Source organism: Aotus nancymaae, unplaced genomic scaffold (genome assembly GCF_030222135.1).
Source record: "Aotus nancymaae isolate 86718 unplaced genomic scaffold, 86718_ANA_hifiasm-v0.15.2.pri h1tg000020l, whole genome shotgun sequence".
NCBI classification, from domain to species: Eukaryota; Metazoa; Chordata; class Mammalia; order Primates; family Aotidae; genus Aotus; species Aotus nancymaae.
Genome location: NW_026988432.1, coordinates 16,009,185 through 16,024,400, shown reverse-complemented (window position 1 = coordinate 16,024,400; position 15,216 = coordinate 16,009,185). Strand labels below are relative to the sequence as shown.

General features: G+C 41.8%; 1 protein-coding gene across 5 annotated transcripts in view; it reads right to left on the bottom strand.

The window, feature by feature from the left end:
* Positions 1–7,929: 7,929 nt before the first annotated feature.
* Positions 7,930–15,216, bottom strand: part of RNF152 (ring finger protein 152) — an 82,305-nt gene continuing 75,018 nt past the window's right edge. For all 5 annotated transcript variants that reach the window (XM_012446460.2, XM_012446457.2, XM_012446459.2 and 2 more), the window contains one exon: positions 7,930–11,256. In XM_012446460.2, the coding sequence (XP_012301883.1) occupies positions 10,510–11,121 (612 nt within the window). In that variant the 5' untranslated portion in view covers positions 11,122–11,256 and the 3' untranslated portion in view covers positions 7,930–10,509. The remainder of the gene's footprint in view (positions 11,257–15,216) is intronic.

Below are 15,216 nucleotides of genomic sequence, written 5' to 3'. Positions count from 1 at the left end.
CCTAATTTTCCTCATGATTCCATAGAAATAATTCTTTATTGGCCGGCTGTAGTGCCTCACGCCTACAATCCCAGCACTTTGGGAGGCCGAGGTGGGCAGATCACATGAGGTCGGGAGTTCAAGACCAGCCCCACCAACATGGAGAAACCCTGTCTCTACAAAAAATACAAAATTAGCCAGGTGAGGCAGAGCATTCCTTTAATCCCAGCTACTTGGGAGGCTGAGGCAGGAGAATCACTTGAACCTAGGAGGCAGAGGTTGTAGTGTGAGCTGAGATCACGCCATTGCACTTCAGCCTGGGCAACAAGAGCAAAACTCCATCTCAAAAAAAAAAGAAGTAATCCTTTCTTGGTAGCTAAATTAGAGTATTTTTCTGATTCCTCTTTAAAGATCTTCACCCTCTTAACCTTGAAAAAAAATCTATGCGAAGAGTCCATGAAATGTTCACATACGCATGCGTATACACACACTTGCCTCTGTACATTCACTTACTCTTGCAAATAATAACGAATGGTCATGTGCCAACACAATAGTGTAAAGAGAGGATTCGAGGAGCAGTAGTTTTGGGAGTGAGAGAGACTGAATCCAATTACAGCTGTATCATTATCTGGGTCAAGTAAAATGGTGCAAAAGTTTTCAAATCTATAAAAAGAATAGCAGAGGTTCAGTCTTGATTCTAGAAACCCTTCCTCTTCCCCTCTGCCATTTCCGCAGCCTAGTCCTATATTGTGCACACTGAAAATGGTTTCTCTTCCAAGAATTATCTCTGAAAACAAAAGCATTAAGTAAAATAATGTATTGGCAGGTAGACGGGCTTTGACTTCAGGAAATTTGGTGGAGTAGTGGAGGGCTGTGTGTGTGTGGAAGGCCTGAGAGTGAGGATGGAATGCAGTGAATGCCAGACGTAGTTACCCTCTCTGTCTGCACCTCCATATCCCTCTGCCTGATCTTCAGCTACTCACACACATTTCTCCTCTGCAGGGATCCTGGAGCTGGCATGGCCTCATCCTCTCCTTCCAGGCCCACATCCAGAGGCAGAAAACCTGTGCCACCACCAACAGTGCCATCTGAAGAGGTTGCCAATGGTCTATGCCCAGGCCAGATGCACCTACAGGGCTTTCCCAAGACCCCCTCTCCTTCGCTCTGCGCCAGTAAATCTACAGGTGAGTCTTGATAACGCAAGACTATAGATACCATTGGCTTCTGGCATGAAGAAGCTAAGACCTGGAGAAGCCAGGGCATCTAAATGCCTTCCTTAAAATGCCTTTCTACCTTCATCCAATCAAGTCCTTCTGTAGCTGATAGAGAGGTTCAAACATGAGTAAGCAGCTCTAACAGAGAAATTCCTACCCACCCACCCACCTCTGCCCCATGCTACTTGAAACCAGGGAAATTCACAGATCAGAAAAGTTTAAATATACCAAATAAATTTTGCACTTTAAAAAATATAGACTAACATAATACTCCTTGCTTTTTGGTATAAGAAGTGGGTATTGAATCACAATAATGTCTCTTACTTACTTAGGAGACAAAGTCTCACTCTGTCACCCAGGCTGAAGTGCAGTGGCACGATCAGGCTCACTGTAGCCTCAAACTCCTAGGCTCAAGCGACTTCTAGGCTCAGCCTCATGAGTAAACTGGGACTAGTTAATTTCTTCATTAATTTTTGTAGAGACAGGGGTCTCACTATGTTGCCCAGGCTGGTCTCAAACTCCTGGTCTCAAGTTACCCTTCCAAAAAGCTGAGATTATAGGCATGAGCCACTGTGCCTGGTCACATCTCAGTTTTTTTTTTTTTTTTTTTTCTTGAGATGGAGTTTCGCTCTTGTTACCCAGGCTGGAGTGTAATGGCGCCATCTCAGCTCATTGCAACCTCCGCCTCCCAGGTTCAAACAATTCCCCTGCCTCAGTCTCCCAAATAGCTGGGATTACAGGTGCCTGCCACCACTCCCAGCTAATTTTTGTATTTTTAATAGAGACAGAGTTTCACCATGCTGGCCTGGCTGGTCTCGAACTCCCAACCTCAGGCAATCCACCCACCTCATCCTCCCAAATTGCCACCATGCCTGGCCTCACATTTCACTTTTAAAACTATAGGGATTACTTTATGATTTCTCAGAAAGCCAGAGTATGCTTACACCAGTACCCATGCCTATCAGGTCATTGATAACTCTTAATTAGGATTAGACTACCTGTTAAATTGAAATTCATTGATATGATCCAGTTATCAAAAGACAGGATGCTTTTTATCATAAAAGCCTCTCCGAAATACCCTACTGATGAAAACATTACTTGAAGGACACCTTTCCAACTCAGGGCCAAGAGGCCAACAGACTCTGCCTGACTACACAGGGGCTGCATGAAGTCGTTCTGCATATGGCGCAACAAGAGAATTCGCCTGGGGCCTGGGACATGCAGCATCATTTCTAAACAGTGAAGGATAAAGGTAGAACCACCAGAAGCATGAAAACCCAACTTGTCAAAACAATCTTGAGCTTACTCAAAAGATGTGTTACCCTCTCTCTCTGCACCTCCATATCCCTCTCCATATCCCTTGGCCTCTGAGAGGAGCGACTTGAAAGTCACCTCCACTTAAAAAATCCTTGGCTCAGAATCTTCTTACTGCTTTATTGTCCAAGTTTACTAAAATCCTTAGAATAACTGATGATGAAACTCTCCACCAATTTTTTCTCTTCGTGGGGTTAGGAGGGGGAAAAAACCAATGCATGAGTCTATTTGAAATCATTTTATGAATTTTAATCATAGCAAATGTGTTTTAACAGTAGTCATAAAATCAACATTACCACATATACAAAGGACAAGACACCAGTTTGGCATACAAAAATACCATATATTAAAATTGGGTTCATTGGAAAACTCAGGACTGGCTAAGACACCATCTATAACAGAGAGAGCAAGCAAGAATGCTTTTAAGACATTCAGATTTATAAACAGCAGCTTGATATCCCCTTTACGAAGTCAATATTTGGCAACATTTGAACAATATTTTCTACACAGCCCAGCAGCTCATTTATCTGTAGGGCTTTTTGGCCCTTAAAAAAAAAAAGCTCCTAAAATAAATAATCCACATAATTGTAAATGAAACACATCAAGGATTTGAGTTAATAGCCTCTGAGCAGCATTAATCTAGCCATTAGACTGGAGTTTTTGTTATCAAGAGGGCCAGGGAACCCACTGCTGAAGCTGTAGATGGAAGGAACCCTGGGCGGCAGCTACATGGCTTACGTTGGGAGTTTGTTACAGCCCCAAGCCGAAACCAGCTTCCACACCTATGACTATGGAGTGAGGCAAACACACAAGTGGTGGAATGAAAAAATATATGACAGCAACCAGGATCTATAAACTGAAATATTCTTGAACTCATTTTTCCAACAGTACTGACATACTCAAGTCAGGAAAGATCCACAGGAATAGGCATTGCCTTCCATGGTTAAGAGGATTCTAGAGTCTTAGAGTTGGTTGTCTGCACCAAAGTGGCCACCAACTCCCGAGCGGGCTCTGAAATTGCCTAGTGTGCTAACAATCCAAGCCACGAGCATAGGATAGGGTGACGGGGAAAATGGGGCCTCCTTGGATCCTCATCAGTTGAACATATTGCCCCATGTGTCTTAAGCATCCTGAATTGAACTTGGTAGTCCATACTGGAATGACAGATTGTGCTTGACTAAGTTGTCCTAGGTGTCCTGCAGTTCTTTCTCCAGCTGGTTTCTGCCATGTCTGGCCTTCAGCTCCTATATGTCTTGTTTTGCAGCTATATTCTCTTCCTTTATTAAGCATTTTCTCCCTCTCTGGGTTTATCTGCCTGTCCATTGATGTAGACCTAATGCTTCACTTCTCCCTTTCCCTCTACTTAATAGTTGGGTTGTCCCTCAACCCAGAAAATCCTAAGAGGATTTGTAAATGAAATCTTCATAGGATTTTCCTGAGGCACAGTGTAAGGTACCAGCTACTGCGTCCTCCCACTATTTAAAAACAGGTAATGGAGGTATCAACTAGATCCCCTTTAAGAGGCATTTGTCATATTTATTTTCTTCTGCTTACAGCCCAAGCTCTTCTACCACCATTATATCCAACTGTCCACTTCTGGATTTTCAAAAAGCAAATGTTGAATTAAAAATGGACCATCCCTTTGGAACACTCCTGTTAGAATAACCCAATAACTCACACCCCAAGGAGATTACAGAAGACTTTCACACAGGCTACTAGCTCTACATCCCATGGCAATGAATTGAGAGCAGTGTTCTAGAACACAGACAGCAAAAGGGAAGCACTCCCTACGAAAACAAAGAAAATGCATGCTGTTGCAGACTTTAAGAGGTCCCTCAGTGCTCTGCCCCAAATATTACTGATTGTCCCTAAAAATATCATAGTATGAAAAATATCAAAAACCTTAGATTAGAATAAAATCTAGCTAAAGAGATGAGTGTTTCAAGCACCACTACGTCATAGGTGAGATGTATATAGTGGGATATCCCAGGCAGTGAATCCTGAAAAGAAAAACTGTTGGCTCGACTAAGAAAATTTGTGCAGAAAAATGGGAACCACATTTCAGGGGTTCAGGAATAATGGTGCACTTGCCCCAATCACTTAAGCAGATCCAAAAAATAAGGTATTTGGAAGAAATTAAATGCCCCACCTGCTTATGTTCTTCAATGATCAATGGCTTTCCAATAAGATGTATACAGTAGAACCTACCTCTTCATATGTTTGAAAAGTATCATGTGTTTATATACACTCTCAAACGTAGTTTGACATAATGTATGCAGCCCATAGCAACAGTTAAGAAATTAACATCTAATCCAATATTGTATAACTCACAAATTGGAAAACATGACTAACAACATTTTTAAACTTGATTTGTAACTCCAATTACAGCTAAATTGTGTGTGGGGGGGGTGTGTGTGTAGTCAGTTGTGTCAGAAAAATCAATGGCTTGAATTTCCACTTATCTTTTAGAAGTGTTTCATGTCGGCCGGGCACGGTGGCTCACGTCTGTAATCCCAACACTTTCAGAGACTGAGGCAGGCAGATCACATGAGATCAGGAGTTCAAGACCAGCCTGACCAACATGGAGAAACCCTGTCTCTATTAAAAATACAAAATTAGCTGGGCATGGTGGCGCTGCCTATAATCCCAGCTACCTGGGAGGCTGAGCCAGAAGAATTGCTTGAACCTGGGAGGCAGAGGTTGCAGTGAGCCGCAATCACACCATTGTACTCCAGCCTGGGCAATAAGAGTGAAACTTCACCTCAAAAAAAAAAAGGGGGTTCATGTTGAACAAAATCCAGCAACTGAACATCATTGTTTTTGCTTTTGAAATAGACTACTACTTTCAAAACAGCTGCTGAATTACCTCAACTATCTTATTCTTCTCAATAGTTTCTGTTTTGGTAAGAATTTACCTTGTAGGTGACAATTTACTGAGAATGATGGCAACGTCAAGGAACAGCTTCTCCATCTAGGTCAGGGATGACAGACTGACACTTCTTATGTGGAAACAAAATGCTGACTGGTGGGCAGCATCGTTTTTCTGAGGGAAGATAGAAACTGAAGTCTTTTGTGCATCATTCCTCTTACACCGATAACTTTTGGACTTCTATCTTCCTCTTAAGTCTAAAGAAAGACTACTATTTTGACAAAAAAAAAAAAATGATTTTTAAAGACAAGCTAAGAAGAAAAGTCTTGCCCACTGATGAGTTCTACAAAAAAAAAAAAAAAAAAAAAAAAAAAAAAAAAAAATTCTGCTAAAATGAAGTAAATGCATTTGGTATATATTCCATTTGGAAAACAATGAAAAGCAGACTAACCAATTTTGAAAGCAATATAAGTTTTCAAATAAAGGGATGGGAACTCTTCAAATCAAAATCTAGACTGGAATAAATACCAGATTATCAGTAAGAATCTGGTCTTTACAGAAAAAATATACTTCAAACTGAATTTTCTGCTTCCTTTTATTTAGCTAAAAATTAATTCTAGTAGCTTCAGTAACCTTTAAGTCTTTAAATTTCATGGGCAATATGTTTTACTGTTAAAAAAAAAAAAGTGCCTTTGTGCAAAGCTTCAAATCTTCAACTCTTTCAGTGAGAACTAAAATTTTTGTTTAAAAAAGAAAGAGACTAAAACAATGTCAAATCTCACTCTAAAAATAGTACCTACATTTTAGTCTGGCATCTGAAAAATGATGCCCACATATGCCCACACCAAATACAATGACAAGCTGGCAGACTTCAAGGGCAAACAAAAACAGTCTGAACACTGCAAACCATGCTTGCTCTTACATTTGCACCTTACTAATACAGCAATGAAGTTGGATAAGATATTGGAAGTGAACAGGGATTTCATTAGGCTTTTTTTTTTTCCTGTAACATTTACTTTTTGGTCACAAGACCCTAAACACAATTTCACAGTATAGGTCATGCATAGCTTGCAAGTCAAACGTTTTACAGCTACTGTCTAACTACTATTTTTGGACAACTGGTTCACATGCAGCTAATAATCCCAGAAAAGGGGCTTAATAAAGCACTCTTTAAACTTCACTGATCATTCCTTGGCCTAAAGTCTATCAGCAACAGTTCCAAAGGGCAACAATGAATTTTTACTGTCATACGTGAGATCACATACTTTCTAAGCCGAGAAAGGAATTTTTTGCCTTTTGCCAACTACATGTTACCAGCACACAAACTCTCTTCCTCGCCTCACTGTTACTCCATTAATACCTTGATGCTAGATCCCCAAGCACAATCATCCAGAACCGCATTGTTCAATATGGCAGCCACTTGTCACATTTAGATTTCAGTTAAATAAAATCTGAAATCCACTTCTTCCCTTGTGCTAACCCCATTTTAACTGCCTGAAAGTCAATGTGGCTTGTGGCCACTGTACCAGACAGCGCAGGTTACAGAGCATTTCCACTGCCACAGAAAGTTCCATAGAACGGTGCCAATCTAGAAGATCTCACGGGTTATACCATCACCCAGGTTCACCTTCAAGGGACCCAATATGTAAGTCATGCAAAAAATTAAACGATTCTATTTTTAAAGAAAATATCTTGGAGCTTTCTGATCCTTAAGTATGACTGGAACTGAGACTCAAGTTGCCTTTTCATCACAACTTATGCCCCAAGTCATTATACAAAATTTTTCCAAAGACAATGCTTTTTAGTAGCATTCTTGGCTCTACTTAACAAATGAAGCATTCTCTTGCTTATGTCAAGATCATTAATAAAGATGAAAATTCATGCTTCTTAGAGTTTACTATTTACACAACACTCACTGTCCTTTGCATACAAGTGGGGTGGGAGATTTGGACACCAATGCTCCACAATTTTGGGTGTCCAAATTCAAACCACATGGTTTGATAGTTGTCTTTCAACATCTATACTCATCCCTATGTCAACCCTCCTTTCATTTTCCCAGAGAGGTAGATGCTAGCTAAAATGAGCACATAAACCTACAGAAAATATCTTTTAAAGCAATAGTTGACTTTGTAAAGGGTATTAATCAACCCTAGAAAGGATCATAGCCAGATAGAGATGTAGACAGACCTGGGATGGAGCAAGAAGACACTGGAGTGCAAAGTTCATACCCCCCCTTTTCTGCAGAATTACAAAACGGACCCATCTACAAAATGAAGCCACCGGAGGCTGCGTTCAGCTCTAACTTTCTGTGCTTTCCAGTTGTGACTTTTCATTGATGTGCAAGTAAGAATTCTGGCCTCTTGTGTCAGTGGACTTTGGTCACATGGGTAGATGTGTTTGTTAAGGGTCATTGGTAAATGCCAGAAGAGGCCAGAACAATAGGATGCCAAGTAACATTAAAACTTCATTGAGCCTATAAAATTCTATCTGGCAGGCTGAGATTCTCTCTCTCTCTCTCTCTCTCTTTCTCTCTCACATACACACACACACACACACACACACACACACACACACACACACACACACAAAGAATGCACACCCTAACAAACAGGTACACAAATAACTGCAGGCAGAATCCATTTAAACAATTTAAACAATGTTTCTTATGTCAATAAGACTCGCAAGAAAAAAAACAATAATCTGATTTTGGTTGCTATCGTTAAATTTAAGGTCAAGAATCTACCATACTGCCAATTAATTTTGCACTGCTTAATGGCAGCTCTAGCACGGGACTGTTTTTAAGTAAAAGTTCTATGAACATTTTTACTCTACAGATTGGCACTAAGAAACACAGGACACTATCATCACACACATTAGTGTCTATATCTAACCTACTTGAACAAGTAGAACTCTATCACATACTACACTACAGGGTCAGTCATTTCATACTGTACAGAAACATATGCAGATATCACTCACAAAATTAATTTGAATATGGCATAGCCTAAAATTGCGAGGGTAAAGTCTATTTGAAATGTAGCATTCTTAATGCAACATTTCTGTGGTGTGTATATGTGTGTGTGTGTTTCTCCAAGAGAAACAGAAATTAGGTCAGACATGCATTACAGCAGCCTGGGAGAGTTCGAGAAATTGACACTAACCCAACAGTACATTATGCAATAGAGGAGAGTATTCAGCTAATATGATGCTTAAATTATTAATACCAAATAAATCCTAGATTATTTGTTGTATAATGCCCAATAGCTTACACAATAAAATGGCATTTAACCTAATTTCTATTTTGAGCTTTCAAATACATTTCCTAAAGGTCTTATGATAAATTTGAAAAATTTGAAAAATCAGAGCTCCCAATTTTATGTTGAATTCTCATGCCAATTAGCAATATTAGCTTTGTATTCTAGTCATTATATTTTTGTTTTATTTCACATTAATTCCATCACTTTTATATGCATGTTTTGTGCTGCTTGAAGATAACAGGTAGCATGTAAATAAATTAAATTATCTTGACCTCTCAGGGCTATTTTCTAGCCTTGCTTTTTAGAATTAGCCCTGCTTGTCTTTCCTTCACTTCCCCCTACCCTCCTCACCATTTTCAGGGATTCAGTGGAACATAAAAACGTTATATTTATAAGTGGAGTCCTTGTCACATACCACTTGCTTCATGAATTCCATAAAATAAGTTGGATGAGATCTGTAAAGCTCACAGGTATTTCTGTTGCACATGCACCCAGGGACAGGAATTTATCACTTACGTCTAGCAGAGCTTTCTTCATGAGCATCTAGAGACCGTTACACATTTAAGACTATTTGACAGTATATGAAGAACTGGTCCACTTATTTTGGGAATTTGAGCTGTTAGTTTACCTTGCCACTTTTCTCAGTAAAAACATGTTAAAATACAGGAGATCTTCTCTCCTACATCAATAAGAGGAAACTGGAATTCTAACTGGTTTAACTCTCGTGGAAGAGCATCTTTCAAAAAAGAGCCAGACCATCTATTAAAACGCCCACCGGGTTGGCCATCAGTCACAACACTCATGGCCAGCGCAAGATTCCAAAACCAGGAGAAAAGACACTGTTCTGTTACTCTCCGTTTGCCTCTGACAAAATGCAGGACTCGAATACACAGAGGAGGAGCGAGTGTTGCAGGTGACAGGTAGGAGACTCCTCGCTGGGTGCAGGTGCCCATGAAGTGGCCACCGCTTCAGAGACTTGACTCACCCATGCCCAATGAAGTCTTAATCCCGGGATTCTTCTGCAAAGACTCAAACACCTGAGGTAAATCAAATTAGACACACATACAAACACACACAAATACACAATATTTACATTTGAAATTCTTATTTTGTGAGATGGCTTGAGGAAAATCAGCCTACAGGGTTCCTGTGGGATTGGACATGTCTCACGATTTCTCGGTTTATTGCTCCCCTGTTGAGCTTTCAGTTTCATCAACATGTATCGAGCTCTAATTACACGTGAAGAAAATGAAGGTTCATGACAAAACACAACACATTGGAGACACTTGTTCAAATATTTTCTCCAAAAAAACGACTGTCCATCTTGACTTATTTTGTTTTGGTGCCAGTCAAAATGTATAAAAAGCCTTAGCAACTAAATGAAGACTGCGTTTCAATAAAAAGAACAAAAAAAAAAAGTAAAGAAGCCAGCAGTGCATGTCTTTACTGGATTTTTACACGGATTCGCAGGTTTAACTCTACTTGTATACTTAGCATCTTTGTTTTAATCTGCATTTAGAGAAGATCACATTGTACGCACTTGTGCAGTTTAACGTCTAAGTAGACTATGTCTATCTCGTAACGTGATTTTCAAAAATCATAAATTACAGTCCATTGAATACATGATTATGAGGATGCATGCAATCATCTTCAAAGCTGTTGCCATCAACACTCAGAACAATTCGCCTGGTTTCTTGTTGAGACCTCACCTTCTGCCCTACATGTCTGTCTTGGGGTAAATCAAGAGGCAACCCAGAGGCCAGCGCTCAGCACCAAATGGTCAGTGTCGCTCCCCCCCATCTTCTCACCAGGATCTCATCACCAACCTGCTCAACCCCTAAGTTGGCACCCACCAGAGACTTCCCTGCAGCTGTCTTCAGCCACAGGAAATCACAGTGAAGCGCTTAGAGATGCAAGACATGTTGTGGAGCACGATGCCAAGGAGGAAGACCAAGACGCAGGCCACCAAGATGACAGTGCACACCCCCGACCAGGTGGAGCTTTTCACCACGCCCCGCCTGTCCTGCTCCTCCTCCACCGCCTCCTGGGGAGCCCCGCCTTGCAGAGGCTGCTGTTCGGCAGGGATGGTCACCACGGTGACGGACTTCTGCTGGCTCCCGGGCAGCAGGCGGCAGCCCATGTCTCCGGGCAGCAGCGCACGCTCCTTGGAGATGGGCAGGGGCAGCATGTAGCACCCATTGCTGGGAAGTTTGATGAAGACCGGGGTGTGTTCGGAAGTGTGTGGGATGGCAATGACAGCCAGGACCTCCGGGTCGTCGGGGAGCTGTGACACGGAGAAGCCAGGGGGCAGCTTGGTGACACCACGGCACCAGGGGCACCGCACATCCTTCTGGCTGGTCCTCATCTGCTGGAGGCACACTGAACAGCAGGTGTGCTTGCAATCCAGCAACTTGGGCCTGCGCCGGGGGCTGTAGTAATTGAAACAGATCTGACATTCCAGCAGGGAGTCCTGGGACAGCGTCTCCATGGTAGACCTTGAGCAGGAAGGGCAAGGCCAAGGGGAAGGGGAAGGAGCTGCTTCTCAGAGGCCGCCGCTCTGCGTCTTTGCAGTGCAGGTGATGGGGAGCTCACAGGCATCCGGTACTCACAGGTGTGTTCATTTCTGAGAGAGACAAATAATGTAAACAATATTAATTATTTCAAAGATGTTGAGATGTCAACATATCTAATGGATTTATACTGTTGCTCAGAAGTCTTGACATTGGGCCAAAAGCCTAAAAATTTACCACTCTTGAAACTATGGGATTCCAATAACGCCCAGTGAAAGGTGAATGAGAGTTGTCTCAGGGAGCACGTCACGCCAAATACTTTGTTCGTTTCCAAAAAAAAATGAAAACCTCCCATAGGTGTAGATGATGCGTCCACATTTCACAAAGAGGGAATCTTTTTGTTTCTGCTTTGTACATTTCAGCAAACTCTGGGTCATCCTTCTAAAATATACTGGAGAAACTCTCCTGCTTCCAATAAGTACGTAGCATTTCCTAGAAGTAAATTTCTCTCCTTAGATCGTCTGACCTTTTTTCCTCACTCTACTTATCCACTTGCAAGTCTTAATTGCAAGATTTAGGCAACTTCACAAGCCTAGGTACTTCCGGTAACTAGCTTGCTCCGTTTACATACATGGGTTGGGACTGTTCTTCTCTCACAGAGAATTAAAGTCACACTACAGAAGAAGCATGTGAAGGCATGTTTGATCTTTCCCATCAAATCATTTGAAGAGAACAAAACAAAAACCCCAAACAACAACAAAACCAGAAGCAGCAGTGAACCCTAAGGCGGAGTGGATCACAAAGGCACGCTCATCACAGAGGCATCCCTGACACCTTCCAGTTAGTTTGTTTGTTTCATTACTACTTAGCTTTGCACCAAGTAACACGACTAAAAGCAAGTTCAGTTGACCCTTGAACAACACGGGTTTGAATCACATGGATCCACTCAAGTACAAATTTTTTGAATAGATACAGTCAGCCCTTTCTATGAGTGGATTCTGCATCTGTGAGCAAATGACATCAAAAATACAGTGTTCTGAGGATGCAAAGCCCCCAGATACCAAGGGCCGTCTTTTCATATTCTTGGATTTTATAGCACCGACTGTGGGCCTTGAGTATTTGCAGATTTTGGTATACATGGGAGTCCTGGAACCAATGCCCTCCGATAGAGGGATGACTGAACCATTAATTCAGTAATTGAAATCAAATATTCTACAGTAAAAGGTTGTCAGGGAAGACCAGCAAGTCTTCCTCATTGTAAAAATTAAAAACAACAACAACAACAACAAAAAAAGAGTGTTAGCATCCTGGTATGGAGGAGAAGCAAAGAAACTTAGTTCAACTTCACTGAAGTTTGGGAACCCCCTCTAATGCTCCACTGGCATTTCAACAAGGCTGCCTGACTCCATTTCCCATTGAAAGCATCCAAATTACATGTTCCTGGATGGAGCCATGATGATTCTAGAAAGAATGACTCAACCACTATTGCAGAAAATATTGCTAGTCCTAGAACCCCACCAATACCTAGAGATGGGAGCTAAAGCAAATAGATAAGCTCCTTCACATTTTTCTTAAAAGTGATCCTTCTTTTTTCTTTTCTAATTTCCTTTGTGAAACTAAGAAAGCACCCCCCTCCCCGCCCCATCCTGTGATATATAATGTGTTAACAATCAAAATTAAGAATGCAGCAAAAGCCAACCTGGCCAACATGGGGACTCACACTGCAATCCCAGCACTTTGGGAGGCCAAGGAGGGAAAATCGTTTGAGCTCAGGAATTCAAGACCAGCCTGAGCAACATGGTGAAACCTCATCTCTACAAAAAATACAAAAACTAGCCAGGCATGGTGGCCAGCGCCTCTAGTTCCAGCTACTCAGCAGGCTGAGGTGGGAGAATCGCCTGAGCCTGGGAGGTTGAGGCTGCAGTGAGCCGTGTTTGCACCACTGCACTCCAGCCTGGATGACAGAGTGAGACCCTGTCTCAAACAAACAAACAAAAAAAAACAAAACAAAAAAGCAAGAAAAAGCAAACCAGTTCAAAGACAAAAATAATCACTGTTAAAAACTAGTAACAATCAAAAGATTAACATGCTTTAAAATATGTTAGCTATATTAAAAGCACTTAAGTTACTGAAAGTGAAATACATAATGTAGCATTCAGAAAGTTCATAACAGGATCAACTACTTAGCTATTCACTAATTCAAGAAATATTTATGGAAAATCTATTATGCACAAAGCACAACCCTAAATACCGTAGGATATAAATCAGACCCACATTCTACCCAAAAACAACTTAAAGTCAGGTAAGAAGGAACATGTGGATATATCTTTTCTTTCATTCTTGTATTCATTCAAATTTTCATTGAATATCTACTATGTGTCAAGCATGATGTTTCTTTTTGTCCCTTGTAACTAAGATCTTGTCACTGCCCATAAGAAAGTCCCGGCCTAGAGATGGGAGTGCTGAGTACTTAAACAATTGTAATGTAAATACAAGGTGTCCTAAGGGAGCTGAAGGAATCAGGAGCAGTTTAGTGAAAAATCTGGATTTTGGAATTAGACACATGAAATCAGGGAACAGGCTATTTTCAAGTTATGAAATCAGCATGAGCAAAGGAAAGAAGGTGGGCAATTACAGAATATTTCATATTCTACCTGGGACACTGGCTAGAGGATTGTTTCTAATACTAGAGTAACTTAGAGAAGTCTTCTTTAAGAATTTGATCATTTTAGCCTTTAAGGTCTCTGATACAGATGCCTATTTTTTTTTTAAGACAGTGTAATGGCGTGATCTCAGCTCACTGCAACCGCCGCCTCCTGGGTTCAAGGGATTCACTCCCTCAGCTTCCTGAGTAGCTGGGACTACAGGCATGTGCTACCATGCCTGGCTAATTTTTTATATTTTAGTAGAGATGGGTTTTACCACGTTGGCCAGGATAGTCTCGATCTCCTGACCTCGTGATCTGCCCTCCTCAGCCTCCCAAACTGCTGGGGTTATAAGTGTGAACCACTGCGCCCAGCCACAGATGCCTCTTAAAGAAATAAAACTCGCAGAGAACCTGTAAGTACTCTCCCCAGGCCCAACCAGGGATAGCAGATCCCACAGGGAAGGAGGAAATGACATTAGTCAGGCAGAGGCCACAGATTGCGGACCTGGACTCTGGGCAGCCCCCAGTGCCAGGCCAAGGATTCAGGACTTTAGAGTGAGCAATGGGAAAACACCAGAAAGGTTAAGAGTAGCAGAATGATTCATTGAGGGAAGGCTGGAAAGACCTATTGGGAGGCTATTACAACATTAGGCAAGAGTTAATGAGTAGCTGAAATGAATAGTGGTGATTAGCAGGGAATGATGAGATGTGAGGAGAGGTTCACAGAATTCCAGCAGGATCTTGCAGGGTATTGCAATGAGGATGCACAGGGAAAGAAGCCAAAAACGGAGCCATGAGAGGAGCGTAGCGTCATTAAGAGAAACAGGGATCACGAAGAGAAATACAGTGAGTTCTGTTCAGGCCATATTCCATAGCAGGTGCTTGGAAGGTATTTAAGTTATTCAGGAATATTAAAGAGTCAAAGAGAAGGCCGGGCGCAGTGGCTCATGCCTGTAATCTCAGCACTTTGGGAAGCCAAGGCAGGCAGATCACTTGAAGCCAGGAGATCGAGACCAGCCTGGCCAACATAGCGAGACTCTGTTTCTACTAAAAATAAAAAAATTAGCTGGATGTGGTGGTGCACATCTGTAATCCCAGCTACTCAGAAGGCTGAGACAGGAGAATTGCTTAAACCCGGGAGGCGGAGATTGCAGTGAGCCGAGATCATGCCACTGCACTCCAGCCTGGATGACAGAGTGAGATGTCGTCTCAAAAAAAAAAAAGAGTCAAAGAGAAGCTGACTGATTGACTGATGTTGCAGAGGAAAGTCAGGCCAGGACCTATGAGATTGGGCAGCGTCCACAGAGAAGCAAGATAATCCAGAGATAGACAAAATGAAAAGGAGAGAGCCTCCTGGGGAGAAGCTGTTCTTAAACCTGGCATAAAGGACGGGGCAGGAGTAGGAGGAGATCCATCAATGGATCCC